General features: G+C 43.0%; 1 protein-coding gene across 1 annotated transcript in view; it reads right to left on the minus strand.

Annotated features, from left to right (window-relative positions):
* Nucleotides 1-16,538: 16,538 nt before the first annotated feature.
* The window catches only part of LOC143767140 (uncharacterized), a 57,411-nt gene continuing 47,183 nt past the window's right edge, over nt 16,539-26,766 (minus strand). The window contains exon 10 of the mRNA XM_077255169.1: nt 16,539-18,719. Within this exon, the coding sequence (XP_077111284.1) occupies nt 17,236-18,719 (1,484 nt within the window). The 3' untranslated portion in view covers nt 16,539-17,235. The remainder of the gene's footprint in view (nt 18,720-26,766) is intronic.

The following is a 26,766-nucleotide window of genomic DNA, read 5'->3' on the forward strand; positions in this document are numbered from 1 at the left end:
TGAAAATAAAAAATAATTTTTCTTTTCTCAAAAATGATTTTTTAGCCCACAATTTTTTATTTTCCCAAGGGTAACAGGAGAAATTGGACCCCAAAAGTTGTTGTCCAGTTTCTCCTGAGTACGCTGATACCCCATATATGGGGGTAAACCACTATTTGGGCACATGCCGGGGCTCGGAAGGGAAGTAGTGACGTTTTGGAATGCAGACTTTGATGGAATGGTCTGCGGGCATCATGTTACGTTTGCAGAGCCCCTGATATGCCTAAACAGTAGAAACCCCCCACAAGTGACCCCATTTTGGAAACTAGACCCCCCCAAGGAACTTATCTAGATGTGTGATGAGCACGTTCAACCCCCAAGTGCTTCACAGAAGTTTACAACGCAGAGCCGTGAAAACAAAAAATCATTTTTCTTTCCTCAAAAAAGATGTTTTAGCAAGCAATTTTTTATTTTCACAAGGGTAACAGGAGAAATTGGGCCCCAATATTTGTTGCCCAGTTTGTTGTGAGTGTGCTGGTACCCCATATGTGGGGGTAAACCACTGTTTGGGCACACGTCAGGGCTCGGAAGGGAAGTAGTGACATTTGAAATGCAGACTTTGATGGAATGGTCTGCGGGCATCACGTTGCATTTGCAGAGCCCCTGATGTGCCTAAACAGTAGAAACACCCCACAAGTGACCCCATTTTGGAAACTAGACCCCCGAAGGAACTTAACTAGATGTGTGGTGAGCACTTTCAACCCCCAAGTGCTTCACAGAAGTTTATAACGCAGAGCCGTGAAAATAAAAAATAATTGTTCTTTCCTCAAAAATTATGTTTTAGCAAGTAATTTTTTATTTTTGCAAGGGTAACAGGAGAAATTGGACCCCAACAGTTGTTGCCCAGTTTGTCCTGAGTACGCTGGTACCCCAAATGTGGGGGTAAACCACTGTTTGGGCGCACGTCGGGGCTTGGAAGGGAGGGAGCACCATTTGACTTTTTGAACGCAAGATTGGCTGGAATCAATGGTGGCGCCATGTTGCGTTTGGAGACCCCTGATGTGCCTAAACAGTGGAAACCCCTCAATTCTAACTTCAACACTAACCCCAACACACCCCTAATCCTAATCCCAACTGTAGCCATAACCCTAATCACAACCCTAACCCCAACACACCCCTAACCACAACCCTAACCGCAACACACCCGTAACCCTAATTCCAACCCTAATCCTAACCCTAATCCCAACCCTAATCCCAACCCTAACCACAACTGTAACCCCAACACACCCCTAACCCTATCCGTAACCCTAACCACAAGCCTAATTTTAACCCTATTTCCAACCCTAGCCCTAATTCCAACCCTAACTCTAATTCCAACCCTAACCCTAAGGCTATGTGCCCACGTTGCGGATTCGTGTGAGATTTTTCCGCACCATTTTTGAAAAATCTGCAGGTAAAAGGCACTGCGTTTTACCTGCGGATTTACAGCAGATTTCCAGTGTTTTTTGGTGCGGATTTCACCTGCGGATTCCTATTGAGGAACAGGTGTAAAACGCTGCGCAATCCGCACAAAGAATTGACATGCTGCGGAAAATACAACGCAGCGTTTCTGCACGGAATTTTCCGCACCATGGGCACAGTGGATTTGGTTTTCCATAGGTGTACATGGTACTGTAAACCTGATGGAAAACTGCTACGAATTCGCAGCGGCCAATCCGCTGCGGATCCGCGGCCAATCCGCTGCGGATCCGCGGCCAATCCGCTGCAGATCCGCGGCCAATCCGCTGCGGATCCGCGGCCAATCCGCTGCAGATCCGCAGCCAAATCCGCACTGTGTGCACATGCCATAAGCCTAACCCTACCCCTACCCCTAACCCTACCCGTAACCCTAACCCTAACCCTACCCCTAGTTCTAACCCTAGTTCTAACCCTAACCCTAGTGGAAAAAGAAAAAAAAAATATTTTCTTTATTTTATTATTGTCCCTACCTATGGGGGTGATAAAGGGGGGGGTTTATTTATTATTTTTTTTATTTTGATCGCTGTGATAGAACCCACCACAGCGATCAAAATGTACTTTGTAATGAATCTGCCGGCCGGCAGATTCGGCGGGCGCACTAAGCATGCGCCCGCCATTTTGGAAGATGGCTGCGCCCATGGAGGAGGCGGACGGGCATCGGGAGCCTCGGTAAGTATAAGGGGGGGAGATCGGGGCACGGGGGGGCGTCGGAGCACGGGGGGGTGACATAGGAGCACGGGGGGAGCGGACAGGAGGACGGGGGAGCGGAGCACAGGACGGAGAGGACTATGGGACAGATCGGTGGCTTGGGGGGGCGATCGGTGGCTTGGGGGGGCGATCGGTGGGGTGGGGGGGTAACTTCAGTATTTCCAGCCATGGCCGATGATATTGCAGCATCGGCCATGGCTGGATTGTAATATTTCACCAGTTTTTTAGGTGAAATATTACAAATCGCTGATTGGCAGTTTCACTTTCAACAGCCAATCAGAGCGATCGTAGCCACGGGGGGGGTGAAGCCACCCCCCCTGGGCTGAAGTACCACTCCCCCTCTCCCTGCAGATCGGGTGAAATCGGAGTTAACCCTTTCACCCGCTCTGCAGGGACGCGATCATTCCATGACGCCACATAGGCGTCATGGGTCGGACTGGCACGGGTTTTCATGACACCTACGTGGCGTCATGGGTCGGGAAGGGGTTAAAAATCAGAGACCCAAGAAAAAGCAAACGGGATCTCAAAGTTCAGATGATACTTGAATCCTGCAGTGACTTGAGTTCAATGAGTTTTTTCTGCTTCTCTCTCTCATTCACAGAAAATGTTTGAGATGGTTGAGATATATAGACATTTAGCTCATAAGTTGAGTAGTATAATATGATATTGTTAAGCTCCATAGGTTTTTCCTTGTTGGGTATGTTCTCTTATTAGAGATAATTTCAATATCAAGCCCAAACCTCCGTTAGAATGGTTATATTTTCTCTTTCTACCCTAAACTCTTTTTCTCTTTCTCCCACTTAACCCCTTTTCTTTGTTTTACATCTTCTGGCGAGACTACAGGGTCCAAAGGGCAAACCCTATGACTGCAAAAAATCAATATGGCTAAACACACACAAGCAATATAACATCTTACAACGTGAGAGGACTGAATTCTCCGGTTAAAAGGTCACAGGTACTTGCACACATCAAGAAACTGGGGATAGACATTATTCTCTTACAAGAGACACACTTCATACAAGAAAAGACCCCGAACCTAGAGAGACACTACTATAATACCTGGTTCCACTCACACTCATCCTCGAGGAAGTCAAAAGGAGTAGCGATTGCAATGTCCAAACAGACCATTTCACTTTGTAGATGCATTAAAAGTAGTGTTGAGCGATACCGTCCGATACTTGAAAGTATCGGTATCGGAAAGTATCGGCTGATACCGGCAAAGTATCGGATCCAATCCGATACCGATACCCGATACCAATACAAGTCAATGGGACTCATGTATCGGACGGTATTCCTGATGGTTCCCAGGGTCTGAAGGAGAGGAAACTCTCCTTCAGGCCCTGGGAACCATATTAATGTGTAAAAGAAAGAATTAAAATAAAAAATATTGCTATACTCACCTCACCGACGCAGCCTGCACCTTACCGAGGGAAGCGGCAGCGTTCTTTGTTTAAAATTCGCGCTTTTCTTTCCTTTACTGAAGTCCCGGCTTGTGATTGGTCGCGTGCCGACCATGTGGCCGGGACGCAACCAATCACAGCAACCCGTGACGTAATTTCAGGTCCTTCAGGATTTTAAAATTACGTTCCGGCGTTGTGATTGGTTGCGTCGCAGTCACATGGGCAACGCAACCAATCACAGCAAGCCGTGACGTAATTTCAGGTCCTTAAGGATTTTAAAATTACGTCCCGGCTTTGTGATTGGTTGCGTCGCAGTCACATGGGAGACGCAACCAATCACAAGCCGTGACGTCACGGGAGGCTGGACACGCGCGCATTTTAAAATGAGCGCGTGTCCAGCCTCCCGTGACGTCCCGGCTTGTGATTGGTTGCCTCGCGGTCAACCAATCACAAGCCGGGAGGCTGGACACGCGCGCATTTTAAAATGAGCGCGTGTCCAGCCTCCCGTGACGTCCCGGCTTGTGATTGGTTGCCTCGCGGTCAACCAATCACAAGCCGGGAGGCTGGACACGCGCGCATTTTAAATTGCTGGTTTCGAATTTCCCTCTCAATCGCTGTTCTTTCTCCGTCGGATTATTACCGGCCCCTCTGCTGTAGCGGCGGTCGCTGTGTATACCGGTGGGGGCAGCTCTACCCCGCTGATAATACCGGGTCCTGTCCTTCCAGCTGTCTGCCCCCAAACACGGCCTCCCGTGACGTCCCGGCTTGTGATTGGTTGCGTCGCGGTCAACCAATCACAAGCCGGGAGGCTGGACACGCGCGCATTTTAAATTTTTTAAAATGCGCGCGTGTCCAGCCTCCCGGCTTGTGATTGGTTGACCGCGAGGCAACCAATCACAAGCCGGGACGTCACGGGAGGCTGGACACGCGCTCATTTTAAAATGCGCGCGTGTCCAGCCTCCCGGCTTGTGATTGGTTGATCGCGACGCAACCAATCACAAGCCGGGACGTCACGGGAGGCTGGACACGCGCCCATTTTAAAATGCGCGCGTGTCCAGCCTCCCGTGACGTCACGGCTTGTGATTGGTTGCGTCTCCCATGTGACTGCGACGCAACCAATCACAAAGCCGGGACGTAATTTTAAAATCCTTAAGGACCTGAAATTACGTCACGGCTTGCTGTGATTGGTTGCGTTGCCCATGTGACTGCGACGCAACCAATCACAACGCCGGAACGTAATTTTAAAATCCTGAAGGACCTGAAATTACGTCACGGCTTGCTGTGATTGGTTGCGTCCCGGCCACATGGTCGGCACGCGACCAATCACAAGCCGGGACTTCAGTAAAGGAAAGAAAAGCGCGAATTTTAAACAAAGAACGCTGCCGCTTCCCTCGGTAAGGTGCAGGCTGCGTCGGAGAGGTGAGTATAGCAATATTTTTTATTTTAATTCTTTCTTTTACACATTTTTACATTAATGTTGTTTCGATACCGATACCCGATACCACAAAAATATCGGATCTCGGTATCGGAATTCCGATACAGCAAGTATCGGCCGATACCCGATACTTGCAGTATCGGAATGCTCAACACTAATTAAAAGACAATGATGGTCGATACATTTTTATTAAGGGGAAACTTGCACATAAGTTAATAACTATAAGGAATATTTACACTCCCAACACAAATCAAGATTCATGGCTCTCAAAAGTATTTCGAAAAGCCAAACAAATTATAGAGGGAAACCTAATATTAGGAGGGGATCTAAATACACCCCTTGAACCAGTCCTGGACACGTCTACAGGGAAGTCTAATATACCTAAAAAAGCGCTAAGCAATATTTCCTCTCTTATTAACTCGATGCAACTGATAGACACCTGGAGATACATATATCCCACTACAAGGTATTACACCCATTTTGCCCAAGCCCAAATGTCATACGGCCGTATAGATTATCTCTTTATACCATTTCAGATACTTCCAAATCTGAAGGATGCGCAAATTGTATCAAATATTCACTCAAATCACTCCATACTCACAATGCAATTAGTTATAGGACATAGACCCAAAAATAATACTTGGAGATTAAATGAAACCCTTTTGTCTAATCAGACCTCCAAAGATAAGATAAGATAATTAAAACACTGATTGCATACTTTTATCTTAATACTCGAGACAAAACGCCGTTCCCTATGATTTGGGAAGCGCACAAGGCGGTAGTGAGAAGTGAGATGATTTCGATAGCCTCATATATTAAAAATTCTAGGCAGACAACAATAGACGCACTTTTCAAAGAGATCCAAAATCTAGAAAATGAACATAAACAAACTCAAAAGCCAGATATCCTAGCACTTTTAACATCAAAAAGACAAGCTAAAGACTCAGCCAAAATATTTATGAATTGGAGGTATCGTCTTTTTGTACATGGTGTGGTGCAGTGACAAATCTTACAGCCAGGAGGCGCTGTGTGTGCACTACAGGATGCGCCTGGATGTAGAACTGTGTTTGTGAGAGAAAGTCCGGCAGGATTATAAATGGCCGGTATGTGTGTCACAGAGAACACTCTGCGCTGTCAGTCTAAAGATATGTTGTGTTCTGGGACCTGTAGTCCCACAAGTAATTGTACAGTTCTGATGGGAGACTGGCGGGGCTAGTTGTGAGAGATGGGAGGGTCAAACTAGCCACACACCCATGGGAGTGGTTACAGGTATGTAGTGTGACCAGGGTGTGGGTCACATGTTCCTGTGAGGTTCCTGTGTATGGATCCGTTTGGTTCCTGTGCAAGGTCCTGGACGGTCGGTGTTGGAAGCTCCTGTGAGTGGAGTCTTCCTGGAAGCACCTGAGACCGTGGACATAGTGGACGAGGTGTTGGATTGTCCTGGGATGGACTGGAGTCCTGCAAGCACCTGATAAGAGTGGGAGTCCTGGAATGGTCAGGGTGTTGGATTGTCCTGGGTTGGACTGGAGTCCTGCAAGCACCTGGTAAGATCATGGACTGATGGCCTGTGTGTTGAAAGTGCCTGTGACTGGACTTCCTGAAAGCACATGGAGAGGCTGCAACTACAGAGCCTGTGACGGGCTTCTGTGTTGGGGAAGCTACAGTTCCTACTGTGGGTCTGGACGATCCGAGGTGCCCTGGTCACAAGGACGGTGATCCCAGTGAGGCAGCTTTCCCCTGTGAACCAGCACTGGCAGGAGTCAGTATATTAAGCGGGAGCTCCTGTAAGGTAACAAGGGGTTACGGGCAGACACGGATCTGCCATTGGAACAGACTATCGATGGTTAATGTGTTCCGTTGATGTAAATAATTAACTGTTTGTGTTATGGTTTATGACGTTTAATAAACCGGAATAGACTGTTTAAGTGGAGAAATTGTGCCTGAGTGCTTAAATCCCATGCCAAGCGAGTGTCCCCCAACACACTCAGGTAGCGTATCACCACAATGGGGACAAAGTGTCAAGTTTATGGTCTTCTTAATTAAAAAGTGGAAAGCAAAAACACTTATTTATTCCCTTAAAAAACTCCAATAACACCACAATCGGAGATCCAGATAGTATTGCAAAGGCATTTCGGGATTACAATTCCTCCCTTTACAATTTACGTGCACATGAAAATGCAGATCAGCTGGAGAGGAGGAGGGTGAACATAGGGACATTCCTTAAAGCTGTCAATCTTCCAAGACTTTCAAAGGAACAACAACTCAAGCTGAGTGCCCCTTTTACAGTTCAAGAACTCCGGTCTACCCTGTCGAGCTGCCAAGTGGGCAAAAGTCCAGGTCCAGACAGCCTCTCTGTCTCCTACTATAAGACTTTTCAAGAGATCTTATACCCACATCTATTAAAATTATGCAATGAGATACTAGCGGGAGCGACTTTCCCGAAACAGGCTCTGGAGGCATACATTTCATTAATTCATAAAGAAGGTAAAGATCCAGAACTATGCAGCAACTATAGACCAATATCATTGTTAAATAATGATCTAAAATTTTTTGCAAAAATGATTGCTAAAAGAGTGGGCTTGATCATAGACACACTGGTATCGCCAGAACAAACAGGGTTTGTTGGTTAGGGACAATTCAATACGGATCTTCCATTTATTACAACATGCGCACATTAATCACAGACCCTTGATATTGATGGGAACAGATGCAGAGAAGGCGTTCGACAGGGTGGACTGGACTTAGATGCAAAAAACCCTGAAAGAATTTGGCTTTCCCCTGATGCTAATAAAAGCTATTTTTCAAATGTACACATGTCCAACTGCGAGGGTGAGGGTGAATGGAGACCTCTCCTCACCCTTCAAGATCAGGAATGGGACTCGTCAGGGTTGTCCTCTCTCCCTATCCCTATTTATATTGGCAATGGAAACTGAGTTCAGAGTATTATGAAACATCTAGATATAGAGGGAGTACAGATGGCAGGCGTGTCACTTATCACAGCTATATTTGCAGATGATCTACTGCTGTTGCTGACCAATCCTAATAAGGAAATCCAAGCAGCACTTGGGGTATTTAAACAATTCGGAGATTTGTCAAATTTTAAAATAAATTTAGAGAAATTGGAAGTGATGAGCCTAAATGTCCAAAGTTCGTCCAAATTCCCAATTAAATGGCGCTCATGATACATTATGTATTTGGGAATTAAACTGAATCCCCATTGGCAATCTTTATTTACATTAAACTTTGTACAGTGGAATTGATTAATTATTGGAAAGCACCCTTTGTTTCTTGGATGGGACGCAAAAATTTGCTCAAAAGTTTCATATTACCTAGGTTTAGCTATGTGTCGTAAATGCTCCCTAAAAAGCTTCCTGTGACGTTCTTCCATAAAGCACGTTCAATTTTTGGGAAAAGTTCTAAGCCTAGACTGAATTGTAATACTTTATCACTACCGAGAATAAAGGGGAGTATGGGAGTGCCTGATCCACAAAAGTATCACATAGGAGCTATTCTCTCCATGATCATTGATTGGGCAAGAGACCCCAAATACAAGCTATTGACAAAAATAGCAGACACCTCAATGCAAATACCAATCAATATCGTACTCCATGCATCTAAAGAATTTATACATAAATTAGAGATTCCAAATGCGATTTCCAGATATATAGTACACACTTGGGCTACTCATTCTAAAGCGTTAATGCCACTCCCATCACCTCTGGTCAGAGTTATGGATTTACCAGGGCTCTACCTAGACCAAACTAGAACAAAAATCAAACTGATTTCCTTCATACGTTGAGAACTGACATAGAGTCACTCCTTGTTAATGGTACACTTCTTGTTAAACTCTTACATGCAGGTAGGACACCCCACTAGGGAACTAACTATTTTTGAAACACTATTAAAGCAACTTAAACAACCTAGGGGGGTCTTGTCAAAAATATATCAATCTCTTTTGGCTGATTGAATCCCTGTAAGAAGAACCTACATACTAAGGTGGGAGGAAGAGCTAGGCCTCAAATTAGAGGACTGGGAAGTAGAACACATATACAAAAATTAATTTGACCCATCCAAGCATGCAAGAGTCCAGGATAATTCATTCAATATAGTCACAAGGTGGTACACCACCCCTGTAAAAACACATATGTGATTTCATAATACCTCCCCAACATGCTGGAGATGCGAAACAGCTAGAGGGTCTTTTCTGCATGTTTGGTGGTCATGTGAGAGGATCAAATCGTTCTGGAGGAGCACCTTAAAAATGATTTCTAGGGTATGTTTGCTTCCTGAATCAACACAACCGAGTCTTGTCTTCCTTAACTGGTCTAGCAGTTTGTCACAGTGCAAACATAAGACATTATTATTTTTAATAGAAGGCCAAACTGCTAATACCTATAAAATGGTGCACCCAAAATAGTCCGAGTACCTCGGAATGGGTTCATAAAGTTGACCAGCTTTGTTATATAGAGGGGTTAGCAGCTTATGCATACTTTACCCAAGACAAATTCAGAAGAATCTGGACACCATGGATAACATAGAGGAAATCAAAGGAATATTTAAGTCTCAAGGAGAACTGGGCCTCTGACTAGTTGTGATGATTGCCAGACTAGAGTTAGTCGATTAACTTTTCAGATCTTTGCCTTTTATGGGATAGTGTTGAATCCCCCTTGGGTTCTGCTGTTATATTGCAACACGCCATCTTTACTCTTCACCGGTAGTTGAGGGGCTCTCTTAGTCATGCCATTCTCTTCTTTTCCCCTATTTTCCCTAATCTGTCCCTCTCCTCCTTCTAATCTTATGATATTCTTTGAATTGTTCATTTGGTTACAGCTCTTGAGTGTATTTGTAGAAGTAAAGTTTTCCAGTCCAGACAGGAATGTACGACAACAGAGTTTAGTGGCTATCCATTGTGTCAGTGTTGGAATGAGATTGTCAACTGGATTTATTATGAACAAGCGCACTGGATACTTTCCGGACTTGTTAAAAGAACTCTCGATTTTTGGACTAATTTTGACCCAACTGATATGACTACTCCATTGATTCGTATTTGAAAAACTGAAATATGATCTTTAGGTGGTGATAGTAACCAATGGAAGAATGTTCCAAGGAAGTGCATATCTTGTAACCTTGTGTATATTTACATTGTTTGTCTTCTTTTGCTTGTTGTATTAAAACCAATAAAATGAGGATTGAAAGAGACACAAAGATTGGATTCCATGGAAGATCTGTGGTTAGTTCTTCAAGATGTTTGAATAAACCTCCCTGTTGAGTTCCTTCACAAACTGTGTGCAACTTTACCTAGAAGAATCAATGCCTTTTGAAATCAAAGAGTGGTCACAACGAATATCTAAATCAGATCAATATTTGGTGTGTTCATTCACTTTGCATTTTATTAGTTGTTAAAAATAAGCTAGTAATACTTCCATTTTGAAAGCATTCTCACTTTCCACACCTGTCATTTGTTTTTGCATAGTAACATTTAGATCACACACACAGTATACAGCTCTGGCAAAAATTAAGAGACCACCACATCAAAATACTGGCAGACCAATCTCCAGACCTGAACACCATTGAAAACCTCTGGAATGTAATCAAGAGGATGATGGAAAGTCACAAAGAACTGCTTACATTTTTGCGCTAGAAGCAGTGTGAAAGACTGGTGGAAAGCATGCCTCGACGCATGAAAACTGTGATTAAAAATCATGGTTTTTCCACAAAATATTGATTTCCAAACTCTTCCGGAGTTAAAAGATTAGTATTGTTCTTTCTAAATTATTATGATCTTGTTTTCTTTGCATTATTTGAGGTCTGAAAGCACTGTTGGTTTTTTTTAAATTTGACCATTTTTCTTTGTCAGAAAAAAAAATACAAAAATTATTTCTTGGATATTCGGAGACATGTTGTCAGAAGTTTATACAATAAAAGAACAATTTACATTTTACTCAAAAATGTACCTATAAAGAGAAAAATCAGACAAACTGAACATTTTGCAGTGGTCTCTTAATTTTGGCCAGAGCTGTATATATCACATAAAATCCCAATAAATCCCATAAAATCCCAATAAAATAAATGTAAGTTTGTGGGTGTAAAGTGAAAAAAACGTATATAAATTTGTACAGGGCCTTGAAAAGGTATTATACCCTGTGAACTTTTCCACATTTTTTCCACTTTACACCCACAAACTTAAATGTAATTTATTGGGTTTTTATGTGATTATACCAACACAAAGTAACAAGTATTTCTGAAGTGCAAAGGAAATGGTACATGGTGTTCTAAATTGTAATGTGTATTTGTATTCAGCCCCCTGTAGTTTGATACCTATAAAATAAGGTCCTGAGTGACCAATTGCTTCCAGAAATCACATAATTAGTAAATTGAGTCCAGCTGTATGCAATTTATTCTCAGTATAAGTACAGCTGTTCTGTGAAGGCCTCAGAAGTTTGTTTGAGAACATTAGGGATCAAACAGGACCATGAAACCCAAGGAACACACCAGACAGGTCAGGGATAAAGTTGTGGAAAAGAGAAAAGAAAGGTTAGATTATAAAAAAGTATTGCAAGCTCTGAACAGCTCATGATGCACTGTTCAATCCATCACACAAAACAAATGGTAGGAGTATGGCACAACTTCATGATATGGCTATGGCTGTCCACCTAAACTGACATTCCAAATAAGGAGAGCAATAATTAGAGAAGCAGCCAAGAGACCCATGATCACATTAGAGGTGCGGCAGAGATTCACAGCTCAGGTAGGAGAATCTGTCCACACGACAACTATTGGTTGTACACTCCTCAAATCTGGCCTGTATGCAAGAGTGGAAAGAAGAAAGACATTTTTTAAAAGCAAGCCATAAAAAGTCCCATTTGCAGTTTGCAAATAACCATGTAGGGGACACAGCTAGCATGTGGAAGAAGGTGCTCTGATCAGATGAGACCAAAGTAGGGCTTTTGGAGTAAAATGCAAAGTAGTATGTGTGGCAGAAAACTAACACTGCACATTACTCTACCATCAAACATGGTGGTGGGATGCTTCTCTTCAGCATGGGTAGGGTAGCTGGTCAGAGATGATGGGAAGAATGCATGGAGCTAAATACAGGGCAATCGTGGAGGAAAACCTGTTAGAGGCTGCAAAACACTTGAGACTGGGGCGTTGATTCATTTCTAGCAGGACAACGACCCTAAACATACTGCCCAAGCTACAATGGAATAGTTTACAACAAAGCCTATTCATTTGTCTGAATGGCCCAAAATCCAGACCTAAATCCCAATGAGAATCTGTGATAAAGACTTGTAAATTGCTGCTTACAGATGCTCTCCATCCAATCTCACTGAGCTAGAGCTAGTGTACAAAGCAGAATGGGCATAAAATTCAGCATCTAGACGTGCAAGACATACCCCAAAAACTTGCAACAGTAATTGAAGCTAAATATGGCCCTATAAAGTATTGACTTAGGGGGCTGAATACAAATGTAAGTCACTCTTTTCAGATTTATATTTTTTAAATAATTAGAAAACCATGTATCATTTCCTGTATACTTCACAAATACTTGCTTATTTGTGTTGGTAGATCAATACCAATAGAGTACACTTAAGTTTGGAAATGGAACATGAAAAAAATATGTGGAAAAGTTAACAGGGCATGAATACTTTTACAAGGCGCTGTGTGGATAGATAGATAGATAGATAGATAGATAGATAGATAGATAGATAGATAGATAGATAGATAGATAGAGCTGTAAAATACTATAGTTACTTATAAAGTTAGAAGTTTATTTTATGAACCTTGTTCGCCTTTTTTGTGTCCACAATATTTGCTACATTTCTATTATTAATTTTGCAGATGGAAACAAACTTTTGCTCAACTGTTTTGGTACACACTAATTTTTACTTTTGGATCAAAATCATAAATATGTCTGGTTATAAACAATGCAAACTTAGAAAGTTTTCATAAATATATCCCATTGTACCAGCATATTTACCTTGTTGGCTTTTATGATAGACTAGTTTTGTTTTTTTACATAAATTAAAAAAATAAAATAAAATATTATCAAACTCCCCCCCTAAAAAATATATACTATATTGGACAACTCAAAGTTGTTTTAAATACAGTGCCTTGCGAAAGTATTCTGCCCCCTGGAACTTTTTAACCTTTTCCGACATATCATGCTTCAAACATAAAGATACCAAATGTAAATTTTTGGTGAAGAGTCAACAACAAGTTGAACACAATTGTGAAGTTGAAAGAAATTTATTGGTTATTTTAAATTTTTGTGGAATTTAAAAACTGAAAAGTGGGGCGTGCAATATTGTTCGGCCCCTTTAACTTAATACTTTGATGCGCCACCTTTTGCTGCGATTACACCTGCAAGTTGCTTAGGGTATGTCTCTATCAGTTTTGTACATCGAGAGACTGAAATTCTTGCCCATTCTTCCTTGGCAAACAGCTCGAGCTCAGTGAGGTTTGATGGAGATCGCTTATGAACAGCAGTTTTCAGCTCTTTCCACAGATTCTCGATTGGATTGAGGTCTGGACTTTGACTTGGCCATTCTAACACATGGATACATTTATTTGTGAACCATTCCATTGTAGATTTTGCTTTATGTTTGGGATCATTGTCTTGTTGGAAGACAAATCTCTGTCCCAGTGTCAGGTCTTTTGCAGACTCCAACAGGTTTTCTTCAAGAATGGTCCTGTATTTGGCTCCATCCATGTTCCCATCAATTTTAACCGTCTTCCCTGTCCCTGCTGAAGAAAAGCAGGCCCAAACCATGATGCTGCCACCACCACGTTTGACAGTGGGGATGGTGTGTTCAGGGTGATGAGCTGTTTTGCCTTTACGCTTGCCTTTGTTGCCAAAAAGTTAGATTTTGGTTTCATCTGACCAGAGCACCTTCTTCCACATGTTTGGTGTTTCTCCCAGGTGGCTTATTGCAAACTTTAAATGACACTTTTTATGGATATCTTTGAGAAATGACTTTCTTCTTGCCACTCTTCCATAAAGGCCAGATTTGTGTAGTGTACGACTGATTGTTGTCCTATGGACAGACTGTCCCACCTCAGCTGTAGATCTCTGCAGTTCATCCAGAGTGATCATGGGCCTCTTGGCTTCATCTCTGATCAGTCTTCTCCTTGTTTGAGATGAAAGTTTAGAGGGACGGTCGGGTCTTGGTAGATTTGCAGTGGTATGATACTCCTTCCTTTTCAATATGATCGCTTGCACAGTGCTCCTTGGGATGTTTAAAGATTTGGAAATCATTTTGTATCCAAATCCGGCTTTAAACTTCTCCACAACAGTATCAGGGACCTGCCTGTTGTGTTCCTTGGTCTTCATGATGCTCTCTGTGCTTCAAACAGAACCCTGAGACTATCACAGAGCAGGTGCATTTGTACGGAGACTTGATTACACACAGGTGGATTATATTTATCATCATTAGGCATTTAGGACACATTGGATCATTCAGAGATCCACAATGAACTTCTGGAGTGAGTTTGCTGCACTGAAAGTAAAGGGGCTGAATAATATTGCACGCTCACTTTTCAGTTTTTTAATTTCCACAAAAATTTAAAATAACCAATACATTTCGTTCAACTTCACAATTGTGTTCCACTTGTTGTTGATTCTTCACCAAAAATTTACCTTTGGTATCTTTACGTTTGAAGCATGATATGTGGAAAAAGGTTGAAAAGTTCCAGGGGGCCGAATACTTTCGCAAGGCAATGTAGTTAATACTGGGCATGCATGAATTACGTACCCGGCATTACTAGACCTTAGAGAGTAAAGTCTCTTATAACACTGTACTATTAGGACACCCCAGCATAATGGAATAATTTCCAGTGGTATTCTCTTGGAATGACCAACGCCCATTTACCAAAGTATTGGGTTAACAGAATAAAGAAAAACCTCCAGCACCTTTAATGGCAATCTCTTTAACCCCTTCACAACCTTGCCCTTTTCCGCTTTTGCGTTCTCGTTTTTCACTCCCCTCCTTCCCAGAGCCATAACTTTTTTACTTTTCCGTCAACATGGCCATGTAAGAGCTTCTTTTTTGTGGGACAAGTTGCACTTTTGAACGACATCATTGGTTTTAGCATGTCTTGTACTAGAAAACGGGAAAAAAATTTAAAGTGCGGTGAAATTGCAAAAAAAGTGCAATCCCACACTTGTTTGGCTTTATTGCTGGTTCACTAAATGCTAAAACTGACCTGCCATTATGATTCTCCAGGTCATTACGAGTTCATTGACACCAAACATGTCTAGGTTACGTTTTATCTAAGTGGTAAAAAAATTCCAAACTTTGCTTAAAAAAAAAAAAAAAAAATTAGCGTAATTTCCCAATACCCGTAGCGTCTCCATTTTTCATGCTCTGGGGTCAGGTGAGGGCTTACTTTTTGCGTGCCAAGCTGCCGTTTTTAATGATACCATTTTGGTGCAGGTGCAGATATGTTCTTTTGATCGCCCGTTATTGCATTTTAATGCAATGTTGCGCAGACCAAAAAAACGTAATTCTGGCGTTTCTAATTTTTTTCTCACTACGCTGTTTAGCGATCAGGTTAATCCTTTTTTTTATTGATAGATCGGGTGATTCTGACCTCGGGTTTGATTTTTTTTATTGTTTTATTTTGAATGGGGCGAAAGGGGGTTGATTTAAACTTTTATACTTTTTTATTTTTTTCATATTTTTTTACACTTGATCGGGTCAGCTACATAGCAGCGATCATCAGATCGCTGCTATGTAGCTGAATTGCAGGCTTGCTATGAGCGCCGACCACAGGGTGGCGCTCACAGCAGGCCGACATCAGTAACCATAGAGGTCTCAAGTACCTCTATGGTCATTATGCAGACGCATCGCTGACCCCCGATCATGTGACGGGGGTCGGCGATGCACTCATTTCCGGCCCGATGGCCGGAAGCGCCGGTTAAATGCCGCTGTCAGCATTTGACAGCGGCATTTAACTAGTTAATAGCGACGGGTGAATCGCGATTTCACCCGCCGGTATTGCGGGCACATGTCAGCTGTTCAAAACAGCTGACATGTCCCGGCTTTGAGGTGGGCTCAGCGCCGGAGCCCACATCAAAGAAGGGGATCCGACCTCCGCTGTAATAGTACGGCGGAGGTCGGTAAGGGATTAAAAATTTTATTGGAAACTCAGCAACATTACAACAGCGGTATTAAAATAGTGGTTATTATAGAGCTGTTGAATATCCATTGCCTGATTTCAACAGGATTCTTAGGAGTTGAGGTGCTAGAGGTTTCTCTACTACTGATGCTAAGTTCACATTGAATCCTATGGCCTGATGAAAAAACAATGGATTAAATCTATAGATCTATATTTTACATTCTATTGATAGGTAAACTCTCATAGTCATTGATGGAACCGAAAAGATTCGATTGACTTCAGTGAATCTTCTATACAACTCATTATTTTGTCACATCTATATGGAAAATGTATTATATTTCTGCACTTTACATGCCATTAACTTCTATGAGAATACCAACCAGTTTTATGCATTTTATTCGCTGTATCTGCCAAAAGAAAAACTCAAGGCATAGATTTACCGAACTGTCAGAAGAGCAAAGTATTTACTGTAAAGCTCATAACACATTTCAGTTGTGTAGCATTCTTAATTAGTATATCCAATAACTGGTACTACAGTGAGAATTCAATGTGTATGGTATGAATATGAGGACCTATTACTTAAAAGAATTAGTTAAAATGCCTTCTAAAAATCCCTGCGTTTCCCTGATAGAGCACAAAATGGAACAGAGTGGCACAGTCTCCCCATTGCAGAGACATTCACTTTTGGATTGTAGTATGTGAAATCTCTGCTTGGAGTCCAACTGTGCGCTTGTGCTTTCACCCCACCCATGTGCGGCAGCTGCTGAGCTGTGATTTGCAAATCATAGCTTGTCAGCTGATCTGGCACGAGTCTCAGATACTGCTAAGCTGCAGTTGGCAGCATCTGGGAGGGAGGGGTGAAAGTATAACCCCCCAGAGAAGACTCTGAAGAAAAGTGCAATTGGACTGCAAACAGAGATTTCACATCACATAAAAGCAACAAATGTGAATATCTCTACAATGAAACAATGCAGCACAAAAAGGAAAAAAAAAAGTGTGACGGAACTCATTTTTGAGCAGGTTACAAGTTTTCTTTTTGACCTTATTTGTGCATAAACATTTCCTGCATTATGATCATCAGAAAAACTTCTCCTCTGTGTGAGTTGCCAGATGTCTCTCAAGATTTGCTTTCCTGGCAAAATATCTTCCACATTCTGAACATATAAATGACTTATCCCCTGTGTGAGTAATTTGATGTCTCTCAAGGTGATGTTTCACCATAAAACATTTTCCACACTGTGCGCATGAAAATGGTTTCTCCCCTGTGTGAGTTTTCTGATGCTTAACAAGATTTGATATCTTCGTGAAACATTTGCCACATTCTGTGCATGAAAATGGTTTGTCTGTTGTGTGAGATCTCTGATGTCTCTCAAGATATGGTTTTCCTGAAAAACATTTCCCACATTCTGAACATATAAATGGCTTATCCCCTGTGTGAGTTATTTGATGTCTCTCAAAATGATGTTTTACCATAAAACATTTCCCACATTCTGAACATGAAAATGGTTTAACGCCTGAATGGGTCTTCTGATGTTCAACAAGAACTGATTTCTTGGAAAAGCATTTCCCACATTCAGGACATGAAAATGGCTTCTCCCCAGTATGAGTTCTCTGATGTCTCTCAAGATGTGATTTCCTGGTGAAACTTCTTCCACATTCTAAACATAAAAAAGGCTTATCTCCTGTGTGAGTTACTTGATGTCTCTCAAGATGATGTTTGACCACAAAGCACTTTCCACATTCTAAACATGAAAATGGCTTTTCCCCTGAGTGTGTTCTCTGATGTTCAACAAGAATTGATTTCTTGGTAAAGCATTTCCCACATTCCTCACATGCAAATGGCTTTTCTCCTGTGTGAGTTCTCTGATGTCGCTCAAGGTGTGACTTTCTGTAGAAACCTCTTCCACATTCTGAACATAAAAATGGTTTATCTCCAGTGTGCGTTATTTGATGTCTCCAAAGATGATGCTTCACCATAAAACGTTTTCCACATTCTGGACATGAAAATGGCTTCTCCCCTGTGTGAATTCTACGGTGTTCAATTAGAATTAATTTCCTGGTAAAACTTTTTCCACATTCCAAACACGAAAATGGCTTTTCTCCTGTGTGAGTTTTTTGATGTTCAACAACAGCCGATTTCTTGGTAAAACATTTCCCACATTCTGAACATGAATACGGCTTCTCTCCTGTGTGAACTCTTTGATGTTCAACAAGAATTGATTTCTTGGTAAAACATTTCCCACATTCTGAACATGCAAATGGTCTCTCATTTCTGTGCATTCTCATGTGCATGGAAAGGTTAAATATGTTTTTATAATGTCTTCCACATTCAGAACAAGTACATATTTTATCTCTTCTATCACCAGTATCTTGTTTATCAGTCTGTGATTGATCAGAAGAAGGTTCGCTGTAGTTATTAGCATGGGATGACACATCTCTGCTAGGGAGGAGTAAGAATATATTTGGAGCAATGTGGTGTTCCCCAGAAGTATTGTGAGAGATATCTTCTTCATAATCTGAACATAAAGGATGTCGCAATGACAGTCTGGTGCAGTCATCTCCTAGATCAAAATAAAGTTATCAATTAATTAAAAGAACACAAACTTTCAACTATGAAAACATATGTAAAAAGCATTTGAATAACAGTGGATCTAACTTCAATGTGTTATTAGACAGCGATTTTAAGGAATGAGATCTGTACTTAAGTTTAATAATTAGATTTAAACTCTTCAAGTTGGGCCTATTTTGGTCCTTTAGAACACAGCATTTATTTATTTTTTTAACGTTGCTGCATGAACACTTTTTTTTGTAGAACGAGATGTACTTGTCAGTGCCACAATTTTAGGACACATACCTACCGCTTATTAACTCCATATGGGAAAAGAAAAAAAGCTAATTTTGCAATTTTTTAATGCAAAATAATACAAAAACCTGGACACGTTGGTAGTGTCATAATCGTATTGATGAGGAGAATTATATTGCAAGTTACTTTTTACCACAAAATGTACAGCGTAAAAGCAAATTCCTAAAGGATAATGTCAGAATTTCAGGGGGGTTTTTCTTTCACAATTTCACCGCACTTGGAATTTTCTTCCCATATTTCAGTCCATTATGAGTTAAAAGGAATGGTGTCACTCAAAAGTACACCTTGTCCCTTCAAAAAACAAGACCTCATATGTCTATGTGGACAGAAACAGGAGGATCCTATATTCACTTACAAACACTAGGTTTCATTTCTCTCTCTCCAGAACCTGTCTTACAGGTCAGTGGCAGCTCGGATTGTGGCTGCTAACCCCCTTGACTATTTTTGAAATGGCATCCAAAGGGTTAAACAGGTTTCATAAACAGCTTTGATCCCTGCTTTTAATTACAGGTTCAGGTTTTTCAGAATTACTGTTCTAACAGCATTGAAAAACTTTTAAAGCATAACTTTTAATAATTCTAAGATAAAATATTCCCAGGACAATTGACAACCAACAAGGGTAGGTTCACATGTGTAACCTACATATTTTGACCCATAATTTATTTTGCCTTTAAACTACAGGTAGTATACAAACTAAATTAAAACGTGCCAGTGCATATAAATTGTATAGCTCTCTCTCATTTCAGCCATAGGGACCTCCAGTTCTGTAAGATTCCAGGGGTAGCCGGGTCAAATTTTCAACCTTGCCTGCCCTTTCGTGCCCAATGTGTCTGCTCCCGCTCTAACAAGTCTGGCTCTGATAACCCCAGAAAAAATCCCTCCTGATGTGTTTTTTGAATTTCAATAAGGAGATGTCATCAAAGGAGAAAATTGGGAGATATCCATGATGCCACCAGGCTTATTTATATAGCTTCAATCAATGGCCCCTTCCCATTCAGGGTGTCCTATCTCACTTGCAAGGGCAGAGTTAAATCCCCATGTGTTTAAGACAACAAACAAACATCCGCTCCATGGTCATCCATATACTCCCTAGTCTAACATTTTACCCTCCACGCCATGTCCGCCATATATCTGCCCATTAACTGTGGCACCTCATCTAAAAACGCTCCCGTTCACACCGTGATCACAAAGTTCCGGTGGTGCAAATACCTATGCTCCACTTCTCCACTCCGCTCATGTCCCACTCCTTTCCCTCCCTCTTTGTTGGGTGTCAGAAACAGTACTGGGTTCACTTTAAATTTGATCATGCAAATACCTATGCTCCACTTCTCCACTGTGCTCATGCCCCACTCCTTTCCCTCCCTCTTTGTTGGGTGTCAGAAACAGTATTGGGTTCACTTTAAATTTGATTGTGCAAATACCTATGCTCCACTTCTCCACTCCGCTTATGCCCCACTCCTTTCCCTCCCTCTTTGTTGGGTGTCAGAAACAGTATTGAGTTCACTTTAAATTTGGTCTTACATATTCTACGACTAAGCAGCAGTTAAGTTTATAAATGTTGCTATTGACAACGTACTTTCCCTTTAAATCATTTTCACATAGTTATGGGCCACCGTGGGGACGACCTCTGGGCCAGGATGTGACTCTTAGATTTTGGGACAGTTAAACATAATATTGGCTATCTATTTATTGAAGTGATCACCACTGTATTCTAATTTATGCAGTAACATTGAGCAAAGCTCTAACCATGGTATTTCCAACCAATAGTACTTAGAGGTTCAGCTCATTAGTATAGTGATGCGTCCAATATAGGTGAAATGATAGGAGAGGAATTAATCAAGAAGTATGGTATTTTCATACCACCTCATCACCCAGATGCCTGCCTCTGGCCGCCAAGCCCAATGTCTCCTGATTATCACGAAGACATACAGTCTTTTACCGGCTCAGAGGGAGAGTTGAACTCCGCCTATAGACAAGATGTTAGTGTCATTTCAGCCCCCCTGGTTACAATGGGGAATGGCGGGGATGAGGATGCTCTGACCAGACCAAATGGTATGTCAGTGCGTCACGGTCTCCAAGGAGCTGATAGAGTGGAATCAAACCCTACCACCGGACATTACCCCGACACCATTTTCCTAAAACCCACCGCTGGCAGAATAATGACTTCTATCTCTCACCTCCACCCCCGTAAGTTAATTTCAGATTATAAGATAAACCCCCATTTTCATATTACAAATTGTCTTTTTTCCTACTCTAAATATGGGGTTCATCTTATAGTCCATTGGGTCTTATAGTCCAATAAATACAGCATATCGATTTGGTATAACTGTAGTCATGGTGATCTGCAGAATTTGCAAGTTAACATATCATTTACACCACATAAGGAAATGCTGTAAAGACACAGCCCAAACAAGAATGGATATACTGTGTATTTTTTCCCATTTCACAAGACCAGAAGAATATTAGGCTTGTACGCTTCACAGTTTAGGGGCAGAGATCTCAGCATCTGCATGAAAACCTCAAAAAATGTATTCAAAACAACTGCTTGGTAGAGCCAAGGACTGTAATAGTCAGACTTAATACTTCACCTTCCTGACCAGACCAAATTTTACAATTCTGACCAGTGTCACTTTATGTGATAACTCTGGAACGCTTCAACTAATCCCACTGATTGAGACCTTTTTTTCATGACACATTGTACTTTATGTTAGTTGTAAATTTAGGTTGAAAATTTTTGCTTTGTTAAAATATCGCAATTTTTGCAAAAAGTTTGAAAAATTAGAAGTGTTCAAACTTTCAATGTTTATATTCTTAAACCAGTTACCGTATTTTCCGGCGTATAAGACGACTGGGCGTATAAGACGACCCCCCAACTTTACCAGTTAAAATATAAAATCTTCTTAAAAGTCGGGGGTCTTCTTATACACCGTATGTCGTCTTATAGGGCCGGTGAATATGTGCCTTTTGGGGGGGGGGGAGTGATCCTGATGACGACGAGGGGGCGTCTCACAGGAAAGTGAGTATCCCCCATTACCTTATCATAGCGCTGCAGCGTGGGGTCTCTGTGCTGGGAGCGGCGGCTGCTGTGCTGTGGTGCGGCGGCTCCTCTTCTGCAGTGTGGGGCCTCTGTGCTGTGCGGCGGCGGCGTATCTTTATGCAGTCGGGGCTCCTCCGGCATCTCATTAAAGCCTGGAGGCCCCGCCGGCAACTCCATCGGTACAATGCGGTGGCCTCCGGGAAAATGGCCGCTGCTCAGATTCAGATCTCGTCCCGAGATCTCGGGAGACGAGATCTGAATCTGAGCAGCGGCCATTTTCCCGGAGGCAGCTCAATAGGTGCGATGCGGTGGCCTCCGGGAAAATGGCCGCTGGGGGTTGCGCATGCTCAGATTCAGATCTCGTCCCGAAATCTCGGGACACGAGATCTGAATCTAAGCAGCGGCCATTTTCCCGGAGGCCACCGCATTACACCGATGGAGTTGCCGGCGGGGCTTCCAGGCTTTGAGATGCCGGAGGAGCCCCGACTGCATGAAGATACGCCGCCGCCACCGCCCCACAGCACCAGAGGCCCCACACTGCAGAAGAGGAGCCGCCGCACCACAGCACAGCAGCCGCAGCTCCCAGCACAGAGACCCCACGCTGCAGCGCTACGATAAGGTAATGGGGGATACTCACTTTCCTGTGAGACGCCCCCTCGTCGTCAACAGGACCACTCCCCACGATTCCCGGCGTATAAGACGACCCCCGACTTTTAAGAAGATTTTCAGGGGTTAAAAAGTCGTCTTATACGCCGGAAAATACGGTAGTCATATTGTACAAAATAATTTATAAATACCATTTCCCATATGTACTTTACATCAGCCAATTTTTTAAACATTTATTTTTGTTAGGAAGTTAGAAGGGTTAAAAGTTGATCAGCAATTTCAAATTTTCTAACAAAATGTATAAAATTATTATTATTTTTTTTTTGAGACCACATTACATTTGAAGTGACTTTGAAGGGCCTCTATGAAAGAAAACAGAAGTTTATTAACCATTCAGATGCTTCATAGGAATTAATGGAATATGGAAGGAAAAAATTAACATTTTTATTTTTCCCACAAAAACGCTGATTTATCCCCAAATTTTACGAGAAATTAGATAGTACAATTTGTTTTGCAATTTCGCATGATTACACCAATACACCATATGTAGTGGAAAACTACAGTTTAGGTGCACGGCAGGGTTCGGAAGGGAAGGGGCACCATTTGACTACTGGAATGCAAAATTTGCTGAAAAAGAGAGCGGACATCATGTCACTTTTGCTGAGTACCTAACGTGCCTAAACAGTGGAAACTACACGAGTCAAGGAACATATTTAGAGATGTAGTGAGTAGCTTGAACCCACAGGTGCTTTACAGAATCTTATAAAGTTGAGCTGTGAAATTTAAAAATTAAATTTTTCCCAAAAATGTGTTCCTTTTACCCCAAATTTTTTATCTTTACAATGACAAAGAGAAAACAAACTGTACAATTGTACAACTGAGTACACAGTAATAAGTGTAGGAAATAAGTGTAGGAAAACTACTGTAAGGGCACACAGCAGGGCTTGGAAGGGAAAGAGTTTCAACTGAATACTGGAGCGCAATTTTGGCTGGAACTCATTGCGGATGCCATGTCGCTTTTGAAGAGCCCATGCATGACATGTCAATACAGCAGCAACCCCCACAAGTGACCCCATTTTGGAAACTACACATCTTGTGGAATTCATCCAGGTGTGTAGTGAGAATTTTCAAGCCTTAAGCGATTCACAAAATTGTATAACATTGGGCTGAGTCAAAGGAAAATTACGATTTTTTTCCTCTAAAACAGGGATTTTTGTGTACTCACCGTAAAATCCTTTTCTCTGAGCCACTCATTGGGGGACACACAACCATGGGTGTTATGCTGCTACCACTAGGAGGCTGACACTAAGTTAATACAAAGAAAGTTAGCTCCTCCCCTGCAGTATGCACCCTCATGCTGGCTCCCAGAGAACCAGTTTAGTGCAAAAGCAGTAGGAGAACATTAACAACCCATAAGAGCACAAGCCATTAGGTTAACAGGGTGGGTGCTGTGTCCCCCAATGAGAGGCTTGGAGAAAAGGATTGTACGGTGATTACATAAAAATTGCTGTTTCTCCTTCACCTCATTGGGGGACACAGGACCATGAGATGTCCCAAAGCAATCCATGGGTGGGAAAACAACCGAAAACAGGATTCACGTAACAAATGCCTAGATGTGCGCCACCGCAGCCTGCAGAATTTTTCTGCCCAACCCCGCATCAGCCGAAGCTTGAGTATGAACATTATAGTGCTTCGAGAAAGTATGTAGGCTGGATCAAGTCGCGGCTTTACAGACCTGCTCCACCGATGCCTGATGCTGAAAGGCCCAGGAAGCACCCACTGACCGAGTGGAGAGTGGTCTGATCCCCGCTCCCCGCTGGGATATACTTACCTCTGATGCGGTAGGACTCCTGAATGGTGGAGCAAATCCACCTAGCTATCGTGGCCTTCGAAGTGGCTAGACCCTTCCTGTGACCCTCAGGAAGCACGAACAAAGAATCCGACCTTCGGAAGGATGCCGTCCTCGAGACATACCTTCTCAGAGCTCTGACTACATCCAGAGTATGGAGAGGCCTTTCCACCCTGTGGACTGGAGTCAGACAAAACTGAAGGAAGAACAATGTCCTCATTAAGGTGAAAGGATGAGACAACCTTGGACAACAAGGATGGGGACGGCCTGAGGACAACCTTGTCCTGATGGAAAATAAGGAAAGGCACCCGACAGGACAGAGCAGCCAGCTCAGAAACACACCTGAATGATGTGATTGCAACAAGAAAAACAACTTTCCAGGACAGCAAGGTGAGTTAAATGCCCTGAAGCGGTTCAAAAGGAGCTTCCTGTAAGACTCCCAGGACCAAGTTAAGGTCCCAAGGGTCTAAAGGCATGCGATAGTGTAACCCCCAGTATGAATGTCTTCACCTGAGGTTTTGTCGCAATCCTACATTGGAATAAGACCAATAAAGAGGATATCTGGCCCTTGAGCGAGCTGAGCGCCCGGCCTGAGTCCATACCAGTCTGCAGGAACTCTAAAATGGTAGGAATAGAGAAGACGAGGGGAAGACGTCCACGAGTCTTGCACCAAGCAAAAAACGTCTTCCAGGTACGGTGATAAATGCGTACTGACGCAGGCTTACGAGCACTGATCATTGTGGACGCGATCTGTTGTGAAAAACCAGCCTGGGTCAGAATCCAGGATTCAACAGACAAGCCGTTAAACACAGGGTCGCTGAGTTCTGGTGGTAAATCGGCCCCTAGGAGAGCAGATCTGGACGATCCTGCAATCTCCAGTGTACATCGGTGACAAGGCGCATCAACTCTGTGAACCACGCCCGGGGTGGCCAATCCGGAGCAACCAGGATCACTGGAACCCCTTCCACCTTGATCTTCCTGATGACTCTCGGAAGAAGCGACAACGGGAAAAAAATGTACGGAAGACGGTACTGGCACCACGAAAGAACTAGAGTATCCGCTCCCATGGCTCTTGGATCTCGCGACCGAGTTAAGAACCTGGAGACTTTGGCGTTCCATCTGGATGCCATCAGATCCCTATCCGGGGTCCCCCAACGAAGACATCTGTTGAAAAACATCCGGATGAAGTTCCTACTCCCCCAAGGTGAGACCCTGGCACGCTGAGGAAGTCTGCCACCCAGTTTTCCACGCCTGGTATGTGCACTGGTATGTGCACTGCTGAGATTACCGAGTGATTCCTCTCTGCACATCGGAGAATGCGAGTTACTTCGAACATGGCCGCCCTGCTGCGGGTGCTCCCTTGATGGTTGCTGTATGCCACAGCCGTGGCGTTGTTCGAATGAATTCGGATGGGGTGACCCGCGAGGAGATAATGAAACTGCAGTAGCGCTAGCTACTGGGAGAAAAGTCCTCAGAACTCAATGTCCACCATCTGAGAGTTTGCCTGATCCATGGGAATCGGCAGTTGAGGGAGAAAAGGTTCCTGTCCCAAGCCGTTAGAAGAGCATGCTGTAGGGGACGGAGGTGCATCTGTGCGAAAGGAACCACTTCCATTGCTGCCACCATTTTCCCCAGTAACCTCATCGTAAAGTGGATGGAATGAGGGGATAACTGAGAAAGTGTGCGGGCTCCTTCTTGAAGGGCTAGGACCTTGTCTTGAGGGAGAATCACCTCGCGAGGTGTCCAGGGTTATGCCTAAAAAGGATATCTGCTGAGCTGAAACGGGGGAAAACTTGGCTAAGTTTATCAGCCAACCCAGATGAGAAAGAGTATCGCAAGTTATACGATCAGACTCTGCGCAGTCGTGGAAAGACGGACCCTTGACCAGGAGGTCGTCCAGATAGGGTAGGACGACCAAGCCCCAAGAGTGCAGGATGGACATGACAGCCGCCATGACCTTTGTGAAAACCCTGGGAGCGGTAGTGAGGCCAAAGGGCAAGACCATGAATTGAAAAGGCCGCTTGTGAATGGCGAAATGCAGGAACTTTTGATGGGGGGGTGGGGAAATCGGGATGTGTAGGTAAGCATCTGATCCAATCGTAATGAACGACTGAGTGCCAGACCTGGTGAAACTGAAGTAGGCGACCGCCTACCCTACTGGTATCGACCAGATCACCCCATGATTCATTGGGCTGAAAATCTGTGGGACCTAGCTCCCTTATATCCAGACTGCTTGGGCCGGCCCTTCCATTG

The sequence above is a fragment of the Ranitomeya variabilis genome, chromosome 4 (assembly GCF_051348905.1).
Source record: "Ranitomeya variabilis isolate aRanVar5 chromosome 4, aRanVar5.hap1, whole genome shotgun sequence".
NCBI lineage: Eukaryota > Metazoa > Chordata > Amphibia > Anura > Dendrobatidae > Ranitomeya > Ranitomeya variabilis.